The sequence below is a fragment of the Tetrao urogallus genome, assembly GCF_951394365.1.
Source record: "Tetrao urogallus genome assembly, chromosome: 2".
NCBI lineage: Eukaryota > Metazoa > Chordata > Aves > Galliformes > Phasianidae > Tetrao > Tetrao urogallus.
Window position 1 is genome coordinate 25,541,231 of NC_136814.1, and position 20,214 is coordinate 25,561,444.

The 20,214-nt window shown below is 35.5% G+C and overlaps 1 protein-coding gene across 1 annotated transcript in view; it reads right to left on the reverse strand.

The window, feature by feature from the left end:
* Positions 1-1,466: 1,466 nt before the first annotated feature.
* SRBD1 (S1 RNA binding domain 1) overlaps positions 1,467-20,214 on the reverse strand; it is a gene marked incomplete at both ends in the record, with an annotated part of 117,174 nt that continues 98,426 nt past the window's right edge. Inside the window, 4 exons of the mRNA XM_079550806.1 lie at positions 1,467-1,756; positions 4,026-4,210; positions 14,744-14,914; positions 18,597-18,773. Coding sequence (XP_079406932.1) covers positions 1,467-1,756; positions 4,026-4,210; positions 14,744-14,914; positions 18,597-18,773 — 823 coding nt within the window. The remainder of the gene's footprint in view (positions 1,757-4,025; positions 4,211-14,743; positions 14,915-18,596; positions 18,774-20,214) is intronic.

A 20,214-nucleotide genomic window follows, 5' to 3' on the forward strand; every position in this document is an offset into this window, starting at 1 on the left:
AGACTATCTGTTTTTCTGCTACCACTTCAAAATGCCTTCTTTCTTTGTATCTTAAGGGACCAACCTGTAAGTAAATTCTACAGAATTTCCAATAGTTCTTGCTTCTTCAAGACTTATAATAATTAAAAAAAAAAAAAAATTACCTTTTTCGTTTTCAGTGGTTGCTTCTTGTTCATCATGAAAGAGGGATCAGGAAGCACCACTTCCTTTTTCACCTGCAGTACAGACAGACCCTGCTAGTTTCCTTACATGATCCTGCTAATTAGAACATCAACTACAATGGAAGAAACTACCCTATCTGTGAAGAAAAAGAAATTCAGATGTCTACCAAAGAAACTTGCCCCACAGGAAATGTTCTCAGCCCATTTAGCCTTTTTCCTTTTGAGAGAACTGCTTAGGCTACTTCTCTATTACTTAAATCCAGTTCTTAAGACTGCCACAAAATCAACATGGTGTAAAGAGTAGATGGTTTGACTGATTGTCTTAATGTACTGTGGACTCTCACATCTAACCTCTATACAGATGATATTTCTGACAGCTAGAGAGAATCTTCCTATCACTTATGAGATTTTATTATGCTTTTTTTTTTTTTTTTTTCCCCAGACAAGTCTGATCCTATACTTCAAGTCTCAAGAATATTCTATTTCCATTGATTATACTGAAAAAAACCCAGAAGGCTCAATTCATGGGAAGACAAAACCTAAGGGAAGACATATTGACAACTGCATCCTCAAAAATTGAATTCTTAAATTGAAATATTAATAATATAACATGTCAGAGAGAACAAGAAAGGACTGTTAAAACACTTTTAGAACAAGTACACTGAGAAAAGGTGGACAGAAATGTTTTTATTTTGTACATGTATAGTACAACATAACATCTTTGAGCAAAGTTGCTTAAACCCTAAGGTATATCCAAGTGTGTTAATCAATACAATAACTGAACAAGCAATTATAAGAGAGGAAAACAGACCTCCTAACATTGTTGCTCAAATAAAATGGAATATTTCTGAACCGTCAATAGTATTAGCAGATGTTCTTTTCTTCAGTCAACTTTTGAATCGATATCATCACCACCTAACCTAATAAGATCACTTTTTTCTACATCTAGGTAACCCTTTTTCTGAGTCTCTTCCAGAAAACACGGAAATTATATCACTGTTTTTTGAAGGGGAACAGTAGATGTCTGCTGGTATAGTACTGACCAATAATTAAGACAGCAAATCTTGCACAGACAGAACAGGTAAGAGATGTGTCTGACAGCACACTGCAATTTCGTTTGTTCTGCAGACAAAATAACCAGGTTTCTTGGAGGTAACCCAATTAACTGCTCTAGAAATTATTAAGAGAAAGGATTCAAGAAATGGGGAAAAACTCTTTCACTTTCAACATTCTCAAATGTTTGAATATCTAGAACCCTGTTAACACTTAAAATGAAAACTCAATCATAAAAAAAAACACACCCTCTCATAAAACACGAATAAGATCCAATGTTATCCTTAATCGAGGAATATCGACATTAAGCACTTTAACTTCCACTCTTTCTCCAGGACCTAACCCAAGGCTTCTTCTCTTCTTCACTTTAGAAAGTTTAGATTCTGTTATGTTTCGCACTGGAATCAAACCTGCTTTTCCCACACCAATATCAACAAAAACTCCAAATGGTGTTGCATTTTCAACTTTTCCAGTCAGAACAGTACCAACACTTAAGTCTTCAAAGCAGACAATGCTCCTCTTGAAGTCAGGTTTATCAAAATCTGTTATAAGAAACAAGAAACAAAAATAAGACACTGGAGAAGAACTTTGTATTAAGATTTGTTTCCAGTTAAGAGTTTCTAATTAGGAAATCATGCCAAAGTAGATCTAAAGCACCAAGTACTGCCTCACTTATAAAAACAAAGACACAGATTTTAAAATGAAGAAAAATAACTTCTTCAATGTTATTAGTCACCTTAAAGGGCTGTGATAAATAGAATAATAAGTACAATGAACTCAGTGGTATGAAACTATCATACAGTATGTATGTAGTGGAAATATGTAGTATGTTAGCAAGTGATTGAAAAACTCCTTTAATGTTCTTGGAGCTAGTAAGAAAAGACTCAAGGTGACTTTTACTTGAGCTGCATAAATTACATACATCATTCTATTCAGGTCACAGATTTGCATACAATAAGGTGAATACTCAGTCTTCATCACATACTATGCAGAAAAATCAAGAATGCACTGTTCATTGTTCTTGCTGTTAACCTGCACCATGACATCACAGAGTCTAATGCGACAACTTAAAAATCAGATGTGTTTTCAATAGGTAACAACCTAATATATTAAGTTCACATTCTACAGTTACAGGCACAGATAGATTTTGTTAAATTGTCATTACTTTCTTACCACTTCCTGCTCCCACAAAAAAGCCCTCTGAGCCATCTTAAAAACTTCTCTTTTCCTCCTGCTGTTTTACCTTTTACAGTAGCGCTAAGATTTTCCACAGAGTACACCACCAAATATTGATTCCAAATATTTTCCTCTATTTTTTTAGGGCAAATATAATCTGAACAAATGTATAGCTAAAAGGTACTTTGGCAGGCTGTGGATCAGACCCCAACTTAAGAATCTTGTCATGGCATCGATAGGTTTTGAATGACATGAATATTTCCAAAGAATGAATGCACCTAATTGCCCAAAATTGAACAATTCTTTTTCACATTACATCACCAGTAGCACTTCAAACAAACAAAAAAACTCCAACAATTTGACAGCTACTCAGGACAATGACCATGACGTTCAGAGGAAATATGGGAATTCTTTTCATTGACTGAATTTTTTCCCCCACTCTGGCAGATTTATCACAGTTACCAGATTAGTTCAGCTTTAACATTAAAAAGATTTTCTTGCAAGAAATTCTTTGTAAAACTTTGAGAAGAAAAAGACTTTCAGAATATGATAAAATGTTCTATCTTTTCAGTTTCATCCCCAGAATCTTGCAATTTTCCTTTGTACTAATATCATTCAGAAAAAATAAGCAACATTTAAAAGGATAGAGAGGAGAACTCTTTCTCTGTAATTTTCTTATGCCACATCTCCACTGTTGGGAACAACATCAGAATTAAATATTAAATCAAGATATATATATATATATATTTTTAATTGGGGTAGAATACAAACTATTCAGTCTGCCTAAGTCCTGTTTGGTGTGATTCATTTCTTCACTAATTAATTCATTTATTCACTAACAGATTTCTTCATATGTTTACACTTCATCCTATCACGATTTAGACTGAGATGCAAAAACACCAGAATGAATGGAGACATGAAATACTCATTTTCAAGACCACTAGTTGGAAATATTTCTAAAACCTACAAGGAAACTATTCATGAAGCCAAAATGTAGACAAAAATGTTACTTTTTAAGCACAGGTTTGTTATTTGTTATTACAAACCTGCATCTTTGCTGTCTTTTCTTAATCTCTTGCTACCATAAGCTTCTGTAAACAGCATCTCCAGATTTTTTACTTTACTGCCTACTTTATCTTTCTTTCCCCACCACTTCAAACTATTCAGCAGTACCACAAAGTTTTAACCTAAATTCTGTCACAAGCTGTGTGCTCCAATTACTCTCGTCTCCAAGAACTAGTGTAATAAAAGCAGAACTACACTCTACTAAACTACTGTTCCACAGACCTTTATTACTACTATTTCAGCAGCATTCTTCCCGTGATGGAAAACCAGCACAGATTTAATCAGTATCGAGTCAACATATTGAAACTATTTCATTTGTTAACAGCCATACAACTCCCTCTTCCTATGTCTGAAAAGGCCATGATTTGAGACAGGATTCACACTCCTTACTTACTGGATATGGAAAAAAACATCTGATTATGATACAGTCTTTTCTCTATCTAGGAAAAAAAAGAGAGGTACCCATTCATGAAAGTCTGTCTCTGACTTTAGAAGATGAAAACATGCTGATTTAAAGCTGGTAAGATGAACAACTGAAAAGAGATTATGGCCCTCTAAACAAGAGTTTACCTGTTCGGATGTCAAAGCCTTCAGGCTGAGTCAGACCATCAATGATTAGCTGCAATGTGTGCACTGTTGTATTTAGCCTTTTGGCTGTCCCTTCCAGTCCTTCCTTTTGAATTACTGCATTTACTTTTTGCTGCATATCTGATTTTCCTATTTCATTTGTGTTTCCTCCAATGAAGGATAAAAATCTGTGAAATTCAAACAGAGATGCAGAGAAATTTGTAACATCCTTCAGTAGGAACTGAACTTGTACAATACAAACATTCTCATCTTTTGTAATTGTTGCATACATAAATAAATTGTATATTGAGAAGAGTGACATCTAAAAAGACTACAAAGAAATACTTGATGAAAAAGCATTGATCTGAGATCTCTTGAAAAAAAAAAAAAAGTTGAAAAAATTCCAGGACAATTATTGAAATTTTTATTCAACAATGTTGGAACATATGCTAAGAAGCAGATAAACAGTGACAAAGACACACATGCACACTCTATTCCTATTTTCAAAAGTGATAGCATAACAATTTTTATTTATCACTGAGTAAACATCCTTATTTTAGTGAAACACTTAAACATGGAAAATAAGTGTTTAATATATATAAACCAACGATATGACACAGCTCATACAAGTCACATTTACACTGGACTAAGTATTGCAGTTTGTCTTTCTCAGTTAACATTTCAACGATCTGTCCAGGCACCAAGCTCCGCAACTCAAAGTTCCATGAATAAATCTCGCCCACCCTGCTTTATCATGCTCTTGGTGTTTGATAGTTGTAGATTTTTTTGGCATGTTCTCCACAGGAGATAGGTAGAATAATTTTTCCCATTTTCCAGACTTTGAGTGAAAGTTCCCCTTACAAATTGCTAGACAAGATCCCTACTTCCTACTATTATCCTGCATCATAACGGGTGTAAACTACAATGAGAAAAAGAAGTGTTGATCAGTAGGTGCATGCCCTGCACTTGGGAGCAGTGGGAGGCATTCAGTCTCCAAAAGAAAGCAAGCTTCCTGGTACTCAGCCTGATACTTTAGCTTTTTAAGAGTGCTTGCTGTATTTTATGCAGAACCAGACTGCTGATATTGCTTTTGGCAGGAAACTAAACTTTTATTTATTTATTTACCCGAGTAACTCAACTGACAGGATTCCAGGTAGTAATTCATTAAATGTTATATGCACTGAAATATGTCAGACTTACTTTTGAGAGAGCAGAAATCAAAGGAACATAATTAACGCAATATCAGATTCTTCAGTAAATCATGGTTCATCTTTGTGCCTAAGAGCAAATCTTCATTCCAAAATGCCCAATGATTTCATCTATAGAAAGACAGCAGTCTAAAATTGGCTGTCAAGACTCCACTCCTTTACTGAACTCAAATACAATCATAGTGATTCAAGCATAAGGTAGTGTTAGCAGAAATGCATACATTTGTACTTAACAATGATAGAAACAATTTTTCACATTAACTTTCATGGTCTCTAGAGATCATCCCTATGGCTGCATATGAAGAAAAGAAATTCAGTAGACGAGACTTTTCTCAGAACTCATTGAATTTTAAATGATCAGATTTCAACTTTGACATCACTGAAGGTTTTTGGTTTTTTTTTTTTTGCTTTGTTTTTAAGTAAATTGAGGTGGTTTAGAAACAAACAATATCAAAACAAATAAAATTGTTTAATATCAAAAAGAATTTTTAATTTTTTGTACGCTAACAACACTACCACACAAATATTTTTCCAATAAAAGCCTATTTACAAAAATACCAGAATTTTATGAAAACATCTTCTGTCAGTTGCAATGTCATGACAGCAATATTGCTGGAACCACGTGTAGGCCCAGGGAAGGCAATCCTCACAAAGCTACTCAGAGCTGCAGACTGCTACCATTGATAGACGGACAATGCCACCCACTCTGGCCACTAGTGACAGGCAGCAGCTGTCTGAGCTGTGAGTGATGTCAGATGTAGCATGACAAACCCAACCAGCCTCATGATTCAGCCTTCTACATAACATATGCTTTAGCCAGTGCTCCCATAAACAAGTTTGCTGACATTCATGTATTTTGCTTTATCTCACTTCAAATGGATACGCAGCACGCATACCTCCAAGTAACATTTTTTCACCATTAGAGTTTCATATGAGCAAATCCATGCTGTAAATCGGTAACAGTGTGGGTTTCACTGTTAGTAAGTACATCCACATGGAACAGTCACCAATGTGTAAAACACCTTATGTACAAAACTTCCAAATGTGTGGATAAACGTGCACTATATTACGTGCAGGCTACTGGGAAGAAAACCAGCACAAAACAGGACACAGCCCAGATGCCTGATCCCTCAATTACTATTCATGAAAGTTATTTGCCTCCTCCACTCCTACCTCTTCTTCTCCAGCTCCTAGAAAGCATTTATCTGATATTATACAGGATTTTTTATTTGAGCTAGGATAGTGCCTCTGGGCCCTTTGTTATCAATTGTAGTTATTTAAATAACTTATTAACATGGTTACTACTCAGAATAAAAATTTGTCTCCAACCAAAAGCAGCTTAAATATTCGCTCAGCTCTAAGGATGTAAAAAAGTCCTACTGCCCTCACCTGAATCACTCAAGTTCAGCATTTGCTCGAAAATATTTCAAAATTATATGCTGCATATAGGCATAGCAGATCACTGCAACAAGGCAACAGATACACAAACGAAAAAAAAACCATAATACAAGCAACACAAATTTATTTTGGATATTTTCATCTTTGTCAGTTTAGTAAGAACAATTACACACTAAAGTATTTCCAATTAAAAGTAATTTCTTATGGATTACAGATAAAATCTTTAAAAAATACTGTTGAATCTAATTACATATTTAATGTATCATTTTCACTCAAACACAGCTTGAGGGCACAGACTAAGAATCAATACGAAGCATAAGTCTAAGGCTGAACACTGGTGCATTATACTGATCATTTCTAACCATAAATGTCATTGCTACGAATACAGTTTCCTTATTTAAAAAAGCAACCCAACTTCCTTTGAAAGTTACTTAAAGTCAAAAAAATATAAGAGGATATAGTCAGCAACAAGACAGACTGTGACATGGCTACTGTGGAAAAAAGAGGTTTCCCTTAATTTCCTTATTTTGATCTTTGTAATGGTAAACTATCTCACTACAGTCTTAAAAAAAAAAATCCCACCCAATTTGTAAATGACAGTTCCAGTTGTATAACCATAAGAACACGAATGGTCTGTGTAAAAATGTAAGCCCTTTAAGCATTTTCCTGGCTACATAAGTGAACTAAATTACATGCTGCAGCAGTTCAAGTGCTATGTTTATCTACCAGAAAGATTAAACCTAAAGAAAAGTTAACAAAAATGGAAATGTGAAAGACAAGATGCTTTCTCAGAAGTGAAGTCATTCTTACAAGTTGTACTATCCTTATTTCCTCAAATGAATGTGAGTGTATGGTGAACTTTCTGCTCAAGGAACAGCCAGTCAGAGAAAAGTCTTCCAGGACTGTCATTCAGAACAGAATGGGATTTAGCTATTTTATGGATTTAGAGTTTTGGAGTTTTGAGATTTAGATGATACTTAGAAACCTTTGCAATCCTGTTAATTTAAAATGCTTGTTTGCAGACTTACAGGACCTACAGAGAATGGTCATGGCTAAATCACTGATGGTTTTTATTTAATACATAATTTCATCCATCTTACCTAGATAAAGAAAGAAAAGTAGCATAAATGTAACAAATAAGCACATCATGTTCACTTAACATACACATCTGCACAAAATTATAGCACAGACCTTGCAATGCTCTAAAAGATAATGCAAATTTCAGTGGAATGTAAATAAAGTCTAAAAAGAGTAAAATGGTAATATATTAAGTGAAGTTTTCAGAACAATTTTAAGTCACCTCAGACCCACCCCCCCCCCCCAAAATGAAACAAAAAAAGCTTCTTACAATATGCAGGAGTTCTAAAGCTTTGCAAGGGTTTTAGTCACAGTCGTTCTGTTTTATGTAATCATTTCCAGCAACACGACTTAAGAGCTGGGAGTACTGGATTCATTACATTAAAGCAACATGATATGCCATTACATCTTGTCACAGTGCACACATGAATTAATGGTAATGCAACATAATCACTCTGAAAACAAAACAACTTTGCATTAGCATGTGCTTTGTTAAGTAAAATGTACATTCATGACAGTAGCAAACTTAAATTATGCAGGCATTGATGTTTTAGTAATGTTTTGAAATACAAAAGCATTATTTGTATAATGCAGATGTTGGAGTGTTCTTGTTTTCACTAGTCATGCAGGTCCTCAACATTTCAAATGGTGATGGGGATTATAAATCAAACACTATCTGTGCGTTATTCTGCAATTACACAGTTGCTGGACACAAAGTTAAGGTTTCATATCTATTCAGAACTTTCTATACGGTTTAGTCATATAAGGATATTTAACCAGTGTTTTTCCTCAAATGAATAATTTATTAACTTTATGTATGATCTGAGTGCATACAGAAGACCACAAAGCGCTCAGTTTACATTTTGAAAGGATGCATCAGGAAACAATGAGCTTCTAACTGAGAAGAAATTCAGAGACCATTAGATTACAGCATGGCCACTTTGCAACAATGCTGCTAGGCATACTGTTGTTAGCTGTTCTCATAACTACCAATATATCACATAACTGAAATGTAATCTGAGATACTGAACAGTGAAATTCCATCAGTTATCCACAAAAACAAAAAACAAAAAACAAAAAACAAACAGTACAAGATACATGAGATAATTCCATTAAAGTTCTTTTATTTGTGCATTTTAATCATATAATGGCAATTAGCACTGAAAGCCTTTTTTCTGCTATTTAACTAACCAAGACGATATTTCAAAAAATGTCCTCAAAAATCCAGCTACTGATAAACTTGAAAATGAGCAGATGTTCCACAATGACAAATATGAATACCTATTGGACTTAATGCCCCTCAATCTGCAAGTGTTCTTAATTAGGTGCAGACGTTTCCTACTGGAAATAACCAAAATCATTTAATTTACTGACCATAAGTTTTTCTAACTTTTTTTAAAAACAAACAAACAACAAAAAAAACTAGTCTAGCTGTGTACATTCTAATTGAAGTAGACAATGATGATTTTGAAATAAAGCACTTTTACAGTGCTTTACTGTCAGTCGATTTCCGTTGCTCAACCACACCAAGTAAGCGATCCATCACATCCCTGATTTCTATTTTCCTGAAGGACAGAATTGAGCCAGGCTGGCAGGGATCTGGAATTGCTGTCAAAAGACAAACATGCCATTGTATAATGGGCTGAAGAGGAAGACCTATCTTTTGTTGGTCTCTTCAATCAATAGTACTGATTCTGCATTTTCTTAACTGTCCGTACTTGGCTTCAAAGCTAGCAAGAGCAGCTACCTGGTGCAAGTTCTCAACAGAACAGAGATGTAATGAATTATTTGCTGAATCCACCCACGTACCAGAGTGGCACAAACACCAGAAACTTTTGAAAACTGATCCATAGTGAGCAACAATGAAATATAAATCATTATCAACATGATGGTCATTTCAGCAAAGCGTTTAACTCCAAATATTTATTTTGGTGAAGAATAAACACATGAATACAAACTTTGCTGAATATTCTTGGGATTTTGAAGTCCTTTTGGGGATATCAACAAGCACTATCAACACAGAAACAAACAGCGAGACTGCTCTTACTGTCTGTCAAAACCTGTTCTTGAGGCAGAACCATCCACAGCAAGCAGTACTGTCTCCTAGCAGGCAAGGTCCTGAAATGTTGGCCAGCCAAAGAAGACACCCATCTGTGTTATGGTAAATCACAACTTTAGATCTGTTAGAAATGGTTTACCAATATTTGTAAGTCAGACTGACTGGAATACAACCTGTCTGCCAGATGCTTCAATATGTGAGATGTCAATATACGTTCTGATTGCCAACTTTTAGCAGAGAGTATTTTTATGACATTTCTATAAATTCAGTAAATGGTAAGATCCAGTCATATGAGACTAACTGCACCCAACAGACTGATACAACAAAGGAATGACACTGCCATTTCTTCCCAGCATTTTGGTTTATAAGCATAACCTGGTTGTAACTTCTTGGGACTGCCTAAATGTTTCCTCAGTTTTCCTAGCAGTTCTTTTACATTTTGTACCAAGAAACTGGATATGTTCTACATGTTGTTTAATTGTATGTAGAAGATTCTGCCTCTACAAACTGTTTTTCACATATAGACTTTTCAGAGATTTAAAACAGCTCTGCTTTGCAGGAAAATATGCTGCATACAAAGTATTTTAAAAGAATTTTTTTTCTTTAACGTTCAGGAAATTATGATTCATAATAAAGCTTGATCACTGCACGTGATGCAGTCAAGCTTTGACAGTGTGGAAACCATAGCAAAAATGTTTTGGTCATCTACAGAGTGTGTAAAATCACCAGGAGGATGTTTTCCAGTTATTTTATAGAAACTGTACAGAATTGAAGTTAAATTGTCTAAGTGCCATAAATCAACCATACCAGCACTATTTGTGCCACTGTAGTAAAGATTACATCAGTGTTTCCATTATAAAAAAAAAAAAAAAAAAAAAGAAAAAGAAAACTTTTTCAGGGGTTTCTAATTCAGCCATTAAAATTGGCTCCAGTCTAAAACTTGGCAACCAAATTCACCACTTGGGAGCAATTCTTTTAACCATTTTTTTTTTTAATGGCTTTGGCTTTCAAGCTACAAAATACTTCTGAAAAAGAAAATTAGTGGTTTCAAATTTTGGTGAACTTCCACCCCTCAAAAACATTGTTTTAAAAACTGATAATTTTGCATGTCATAAATCTGTAATGTGGACTACTGCCTCCGGGTAATTTGAATAGAAGCAGTGTATAAAAATTGATGGCTTATTTTGCTTATTTTGCTTAAAAATAAGTGCAATTTCCCATGAAAACTTTTAATCCAATAAAATTTTGATGAAAGTCTTTCTTATGGTAAAATGTGGTAGACATTACATGAGGAAGCCTTTATGATTAATTTACGCAACATCAATTCCATCCATTTTGATTTCTGTGGTAACAGATACTGTATTTTGATGCTTTGAATTAAATCTGTCCATCATATTCATCAGAAAAATTCTCCTTTTGTTAGCACAGATGCACCTGTGATCATGACATGGTAACTGACAAATTGTGCAAAGAGCAGAAGAGAAAATGACACTTTAAAAACAGCAAAAAAACATGGGTAAAATGAAATGGATTTTGTTTAAAAACATTTGTATTGAGCTCTGATTTGAACCAACTTCTAACAGTCTCAATGATTCTCATGAACAGTAGATTTAAATTAGGTTTTAAACCATAGAAGAGTTAGTTTAGTACTCTCATCTTAAGAATTCTTTCAGACTTGGGTTTTTTTGAGAAGTTATTTAAAACACAATCGTTACTAAGTTATATTAGATGACTGAGGGCAGGACAGTATGATATCTGCTTATATTTAGACCTTATGTCACCAGTGTCCATTTTTTATACTATATTGCTTGGTTTGCTTTTTTTTGTTGTTGTTTTGTTTTGTTCTGCCAGTTTGCTGCAGAGCTATTCTTTTCAAATGGCTATTTGCAAAATAAAAATATTAGAAATATTTCCCCCCTACCTTCCCTGCATTACTTTGGGGGATCAAGCTATGCCAGGTTACCACCTTCATATTTCATGAACTTTCAAGAAAAACATTTTTCTATTGAAAGAAAAATAACATTGAACATAGACTACATTCATAGAAAACACTCTGAGACATTTTTATTTAAATGTAAGAAGTAAGATAACAGAAAAAGTCCAAAGGAAATAGAAAAGACTGATTCTATTACAGGAACAGATGCTATGCTTATTACTTAAGGTGTTTCATTAACAAATGTTATTATATTTTTATACTTGTTTTGTTATCAGTTGACTTTTTTTGTGTAATGAAACTTTATGGTATAATACCTACACAATGTGCACTTGGATTTAAATATTTCACCTGAAAATTCAGTCAAGGAAGGCAAAGTGTTTGGTAAGAAACAAAGAGCAGACAGTGGCACAGCTGGAATCCTACTTTTGAGAAATGCACTAGACAAGGAGAAATGAAACATAGCATTGGTCTGTAGCCACATCATACTTCTCTAATGGCTTTGCAGCTCTCAAAGCCCACTAAGTTTGACAGGGAGCTTATTCTAAGAAACTCCAATGTATCTCTAAGCAATGTTGGCAGGACAATAGGTGCCAGCCCCCTCGCATAAGCCTGCAACTCCAACCACCTACTAAAACTGTCTCAAGAATTTCAGTTATACGTGAATATGTGAACTACCCCATACAGCAATACTATTCACTATTTCAGATATAAATTAACCTGTGTTAATTTAGCTTCTGTGATGGCATAGTACTAGATAAAACCCTATAATATTTTACCACTAACTGACTACTGTTTTCTGCCCTGAATTAGTCTTTCCACATCAACCAACCCTTGAGCGAAGCTGGTAACACTATGAACACTTTCTTCGATTATATTGTTGTGCTAGAGCTGGAAAGCCAAATGAAACAAATCCTGACTACTTAATATTTAAATTGAATGAAATACAATGTAGTAGATCAGCATTAGTGTTTGCTTATTTATCTACATTAAATTCACTCCGAAAAATCTGAAGTAAGGATGACTAAGGTTTCTCACACTCTAAATCCTAATTGTAGGATCCCTGATATCAGGATCTTGTTTTTTAATTTTTTAAATTTCATTTATTCAGCTATGGATAGGACAGAGAAATAGTAACAAATGGCGATGCATTAGAAAAATGGAGAAAGAAGGAGCAAAATAAGAATCCAAAATGACCTATACATTGTCAAAAGAGTAGGGACGCTGGTAGTCAGCTTCACACTGGCCCCAAGAATCATGGCCAAAAGAGAAGGATATGTGGCATGGAGTGGACAGGAACAAAAGTGCCCAGCAGAAGGAAAGAATGTTCACCTATGTAGAGGAAATTTATATGCAATTACCTCTTCTAGAGAGCTAACAAAGCATGCACTGTAGGGAAAGTATTGAAAGTATTCTAGAAAAGCAAGGATAAGAAACTTGAGCTTCATGAACTCAGAAACTCAGCATCTCTCATTGGGGCTTAGAGATTGTTTTGTTATGAACAGGTAGCAGAATGATGTTTCTCCAGGAGTAATATTCTCAGATATCATGAGAACTCTGAAAGCATTTAACTGCTGATGAAATTATCTCCAGCATGCCTTAAGAAAAGAACCTGTTCACCGCAAATCACTTACAAAAATAAATATGTGCTGGTTTATGGTAGGAAATAATGTTTTCTCAAGAGGACAAGCTGAGTCTAATTTCAACCAGGACTGATGATAGGAAAGATCAAATCTTATACTAGCATTCACCAGCTGCAGTACCTCCCTGAAGAAAGGCACACATGGGTTCCTAATTACTTTGTATGACCTACAGAAAAAACATTCTCTTCTTTTAGCTGAAGGTCACATACTAAAACCACCATGACATTCATGTATTTGGAAACTTAATATAGACATCTTAATCAGATCTCGCAACATCAGAATTTAATTGTAGAACTTCGTAATAATGAGGCGTGCTTATATATGCCCATGCATTCATTTGCACAATCATGCATAAACAAATTGTGGTCAAAATTCATGGAGAAGGAAGTTTGTTTGGCACATGCTGACCTCAAGTCATGAAATAAAAGCAGTTGTTAATGATACAGAAATATTAAACTACCACTACCTGAAAATTTGCACAGTGTTTCAATGAGATTATTTTTTACGAACAAATACAATTATTTTTTATTTAAGATCCTGAGCAAAGTAATATATGAAGCACAATCAATAATGCAGCACAAGATGAATTAGATGCTTTCTACTAATTTGCTCAGAGCATAAAATGAGCTAGTACACTATATTACAATGTTTTAAAATAATCCACTGATTTCTCTGAAATTAGATGTCTTACTAACAAACTTGTGGCCAACAGTGAAACTGCATATGCACCAAAAACACCTAACTGCTTCAAGTTTCATCAGATTTGGTAGAATATCTTGCTACTTGGGCATTCAAAGATACCAGAAAACATTCTCCAGTATTTGTGTAAATTCAGCAATGAAGTGGTCAAACCTAGTTGTACATGCATTTGCTGAAGGGAAACATTTTTTCCTAATAAAGTCAGTGGTATTGCCGGGTAAGTTTAAATGCATGGAAAAAATGGGAAGTATTCCTACATGAAAAAAGTTATCCCCCCAAAATTCTTTAGATAGGATTTGAGGGCAAGGCTAAAGACTAAAATCAGTTGGAACAAATGATTGGTTTCCACACTTTGTGAATTAAAAGTAGTAATGCTAATATTTGGCATAAGAAAAGCTGCCAAACAAAAGGAAATTGAAAAAAGTGGTCTCAGTAAGGGGAAAACGGTGATACGAAGTAAGAGTAATGAGTGAAACATCTAGCAAACTTTAGAAAACTTACTAGTTCCCATATTGAAAAACAAGTGTGAAAACTAAAAGCAAAAAAAACCTGCTAACCAACTAAAAATTTGCATGCAAATCTTTTACCTAAAAAGATACATATTCCTGCCTCAAAAGACTGAAAAGGCTGTTATCAGAAAAAAAAGCAAAACAGTAATTGCATTTTTTTTATATTGATGGTTCAAAAACTTTTCCACTGCTTACCTCGTTGCAATGCTGTAAGACTCTGGATGGATACAAGTTTGGTCCAAAGGATTGGGTTGGTATGAGGCACTTGGTGTCGGCTTGCTCTTCTTTTTACCTTGCTTCTCACTGGTGAGTTGTGTACCTGCTTTAGTGAAAAGTGCATGACTTCCAAGCTGAGTTTTCTTATTACTGTCAGAAATAGATAAAATGGGCATGTCATTCAAACTGAACAAGGTCCTAGCACAGTTCTTAAGCATTAAAATTGCTAATCAGATTTTTATCTGATGTTCATTCTCATCAAAAAGTATATCACTCCTAAATGGTCGTTGTGGATGAATCTTTACAACATCACAGCATAAAAATCCATCATATAGTTTTATGCATAAATTAATTTAATATAGAATAAACAGACTGCATTTCATCAAAAAGTCTGTGCAATGCCAAGATTACAAAAAAAAGTAACATATGAAGTAAAAAAAAAAAAAAAAAAATTTGTAATATTAAAGCAAATGAGAAAATGAGAAAATGAAAGTGCTGATAGTGTAAAATTCCACAATATACAACCTACTGTTTAGTCTGCAAACTGGATAGTATCTTCTGTTTGTAAAATAGGTACAATTGTATTTACCTACTTGATAAAGATCATGTGAGGAAAACTTTCACAATAAATTGTCAGTTCTTAGATTGCCATTTAAAATAAAAGGGATACAATTAGAAAAAACTACAACAAAATATCTTGTTCACAGTGTCTTTAGGTAAGCAAATTGCAGAACAAAGTCACAATGTTTAAATAAAGTCCTTGAATAACATTACTTCACTCTTTACATTTAAGCTTCTGAAAACGTATGCTCAAATATGGGTCAGGTTTAAACATGAAAAATTTCAAATATGAAAAACTTAAACCAGTAAAAACCTAAGGGCCAAACCTACCACTATTTCAGAATTTAGAAATAAGTACCACAAAGGTAAATGTCATGTTCTCTACTTCGGATGGAATAACACCAATCACATATGTAGACTGGAAAACAAGTGGCTGGAGAGCTGTTCTGCAGAAAGAGATCTTGGGGTGCTGGTCAACAGTAAGTATAACATGAGCCTGCAGCATGCCCAGGCAGCCAAGAGGGCAAACCATGTCTTGAGATGTAATAAATACAGCATTGCCAGCTAGTCAAAAGAGGTGATCCTGTTGTTCTATGCCTAGTGCCAGTGTGGCCTCACTTTGAGTACTGTGTGCACTTCTGGGATCCACAGCATAAAAAGGATGTTAAGGTCTGTGAAAGCATCCCTAAGAATTTATCAAAGCTAGAAGAAAGGTTGGAAGTTGTGTTTTGTGAGGAAATTACAACACTTGGGCCATCCAGTCCGGAGAAAGGAGGCTTACACTGCTATTAAACTGCTATTCTCTACAGTTCCCTGAGAAAGGAAGCAGGAGGAAATCTCTGCTCCTGGGAACCAATGGCAAGATGGGAATGGTACAAAGCTGTGCCAGAGGAGGCTCATACCAGATATTAGGAAACATTTATTTACTGTGAGGGTGGTCAAACCCTGGAGCAGACTTTCTGGAGAGATGTCCCAAGCTTATCAGTATTTAACAGACATCTGGGTAATGCTCTCTGTAAGATGCTTTAACTTTTGGTTTACTCTGAAATGCTCAAGTAGTTAGGCTTCAAGATTGTTGAATATCCTTCTCAACAAAACTACTATATTCTGGTTTTGCAAAAGTGTCCTAATACAGCCTTCCTTAAAACAGTGATTACAATCTTGACTCCTAGTCGGTTAGATTCAGCTACCATTTGAGCTGATCTGTTTTTCTTTAACTGGCAGGATAATAAAGGTTCCAAAGTCTCAGGGAGCCCCGTGGACAGATTTGCCCACAATGGCAGGAGGACTATATATAACAGCAATGCTGCAACAGAGGAGAGGAAAGAAAAAGACCTGTTACAGATAGCATTCACACTTCACGCTCTAACATGGAACATACACAGAAATGTAGGCATAGCTTTTTCTTTCAATATCAGTATTTTAAATAATGACTATTGAAAAACCACTAACTATATAGTGGCCCTTCAATACCTCAAAGGGAGCTACAAGAAAGAAGGGACAGACTCTCTTTAGCAGGGTCTGTGGTGACAGAACAAGGGGAAATGGTTTCAAACTTAGATGAGGGTAGATTTAGGTTGGTTATTAGGAAAAAAAATCTTTTACAGTGAGGATAGTGATGCACTGGAACAGGTTGCCCAGAGAGGTGGTGGAAGTCCTGTTCCTGGAGACATTCAAGGCCAGGCTGGAGGAGCTCTGAGCAACCTGATCCAGCTGTAGGTGTCCCTGTTTATTGCAGGAGAATTGGACTAGATGACCTTTAAAGGTCCCTTCCAACTCCAAGGATTCTGTGATTTTATTTGCTAACTTGCAAGTACAAAGTACAAAAACTAATTCACGCAGCACTCTATAGACATCAACATGACTGGAGAGGACAAAAATAAAATCCTCCCAAAGTCCATTTCAGAAACTTTTGATCTTGCTATCTGGGCCCATATGGACTATTGCGCAGGCAATGCCTTTAGAGCTTTATTCTGGCCTCAAACTCTGAAGCTATACCAGATTTTTCAATTTATACAGTGTTTTCAAGTTTTATGGAATCAGACTAACATCAGAAGTGTGCTCAAGAAAGGAAAAAAAAATGGTGTTGTTAAACATTTCCTCAGTGAACTTCAGAAAAAAGAACACCAACATGGCATCAGCTTTCTTTTCCTCTATTGTACTGCCACATTCACTAGAACAGATCTGTTCAACATAAGGCCTATAGATCATTTGCAGCCTCAAAAATAAGTTCTTTGGTCTTCTGGTGATTAGTGTGCACCATTTGGCCTGCAGCATGCGCCTTCTTGCCAGATGGGCAACCAATCTGTATCCCTTCCACTCGGGCGGTATGCCAGTCCTAATGTGCCTACCTCCTGCTTGGAAGTTACACATGTTCAGTTTGGCCAGCAGCAACTGGGAATACAGTATTGCTTCTGAGAACAGGGTTGGAAAAAGAATAACATGTGCTTCCCTGGAAAATATTTCTGTGGAGATGAGAAAGCAGCAAAAGGGTGGGGATAGTGCTATCACGCTGTCCCTTCTTACTTCTTTATATTGAATAGAGAAATGGGAAAGACAGGAGAAGGAAAAGAGATGCTGTCCTACAATGGGCGTTTTCTGTTACGGTGAGGAAGCATTTTGGATGAAGAAAAAAAGCAGAATGAACGGTTGCAAGAGGAAAAGTCTTGATACAGAAATGGGAAGTGAGACGGAAAGGAAAAGTATGACTCAGTGTTGACAAACTGGAGTTAGTAATGGACTTCTTACATATTTGAGAAAGCAAGAAGTCACATCATGCCTCATAGGCACAGCAGAGCCTAGCCCAGACAGCTTATTTAACTTTCTCTCTCCAGGCACTGGAATTGAAACTCTCCAAAAATCCACTCTAGTTTACTACCAATGTGTTCTGCAGAGTATCAATCTTCACCACACTGAAATGGATTTAACAATCTCTAAGTTAAATATGAAGCACTGGGCTGTAAGATTTTAATACCTCATAGATAATGACACTGCCACATGTCAAGTTTTTTTCTGTTGATTCAGTTGAAGAATTTGCCATTAAACTTGTATTCTTATAGAGACTCTAACTTAGAGAACTAGACTAATAAACCATGGTGATGCAATGCAAACGCTATGTTCGACAACTGACTTAAAGAATTTAATTTATTTCTTTCAAAGTCTGAAGACCCAGTATTCCTCAAGTTTCAAATCTGAATACAAAACAGAAGGTAAAGGAGTCTTCCCATAACATTTTGGAAAATGTTGTCATGATGTCTAACATCATTTTTACCTGCAGAAAGTCTTTATATAATCTTGATTGAATCTGATGAAGCCAGCACACTGTTGGAAAGTTTTGGGACCCAAACCTTTAACTTCCTTGAGCTGTTCTCGATTTATAAATGGTCCATTCTTCTCTCGCCATTCAATAATATTTCTAGCTCTGGTGGCATTCAATCCTGCAATATGTCTGAGAGTAAAGTTTACAAAATACATTTTCACCATTGAATAGTCATTGATACAAGTCTAATCCATTTCAAGTACACGCATTACTGCAGAAAATTTGGTTTGAAAAACCTACAAAAATTAAACACTGCTAAGAACGTTGTAAAGAGACTCCTAGAGCAAAGGAACAGTCTGAAAAAGGTTCTTTTCTCTGAATTCTGTGGAAGGAATCCTATGCAGTCAACAAAACTTTGTACAGCAATAGGGTTCTGCACACGCCTAACTAGTAAGCCAGGAACTCATAATTTATGATCTGTGGGCTATTTCTGTAATACCAATTTGATTTGTCATGTCTTACGGCCTGCCCCCAGCTGCCCTCTTCAGGAAACTACGTGGGAGGAAGGTTCAGGACAGACGAATTACTCCTGTGAGAGTAGCCCCCTCTCAGCTATTATCTTCCAGTGATACTGCAACACCTTGCCCCAACATGAGGCACTGGCGTCTGCTACCCAGAAAGAGAGTAACTGAGAGCAGCTTGCCTTCCTTACACGATTTCACAGATCCACACAGCTTGTTCCTTTTCTCTCAGCTGCTCTTGAAATATAAGACCAGCTGGGAACTGACTTCATGAGTTGTTCTGATGGCAACTTAGATCTGGCAGAGAACATACCTGTACAGTGTAACTGCAATAAGCCATATTCCTTCAGGAAGCAGTGTGTTTGTTGCATCTCTTCTATATGTACATACACACAAAGTTATATCCAGAGTATAACAATCACAGAAAGAGATAAAAACTGTGTTGGGCATTTATTTCTGGAGAAGAAAATGTCACCCAGATGCCCACATGGCTCCAAATATGAGATATCATTGCTTTAAGAGACCTGTTTGTGGAATAAAACTGATTCTAGAAAAAACAAACTTGGCAGAAATAGCTGAAATGGGGAGTGAGAATAAAAGAAAAAAAAATCTGCTATTCTCATTTTTAAGCAGAAGTATAAAAAGAAATCCAAAGTCAGCAAAAACTGAGACACCTCTTTAACCATAGGCAAAATATTAGGCATAGAATTTATTCCAAAAATTTCATAGAAACATTAGGAAACACAGCTTATTTTCACTGTCAAAGCACTTGATGATCTTAAGTCTTTCAAGTAAAACACTCAAAAGTCATGCAGGTACTGTAATGTTGTCACCCTTTCTAAGTGTAATATCTAGCAACAAGTGCACTTGATGCATAGGAAAGCATTATCAGGAGAGAAATAAGGAGAGAACGAGACTGATTTCTAACCCAGAGAAATAATATTCAGAATATTTTTCCAAATAATTATGGAAAAATTACTTAAAAAAATCACGCTAAAAAAAGAATCCACTTGCAGAAAATTTCCCCTTAAATTCTTCCCTTTCTCCTTTGCCCACTAGATTTTTATATCCTTCTTTGCTTAATACATACAAAAATACCTTTGAATGGA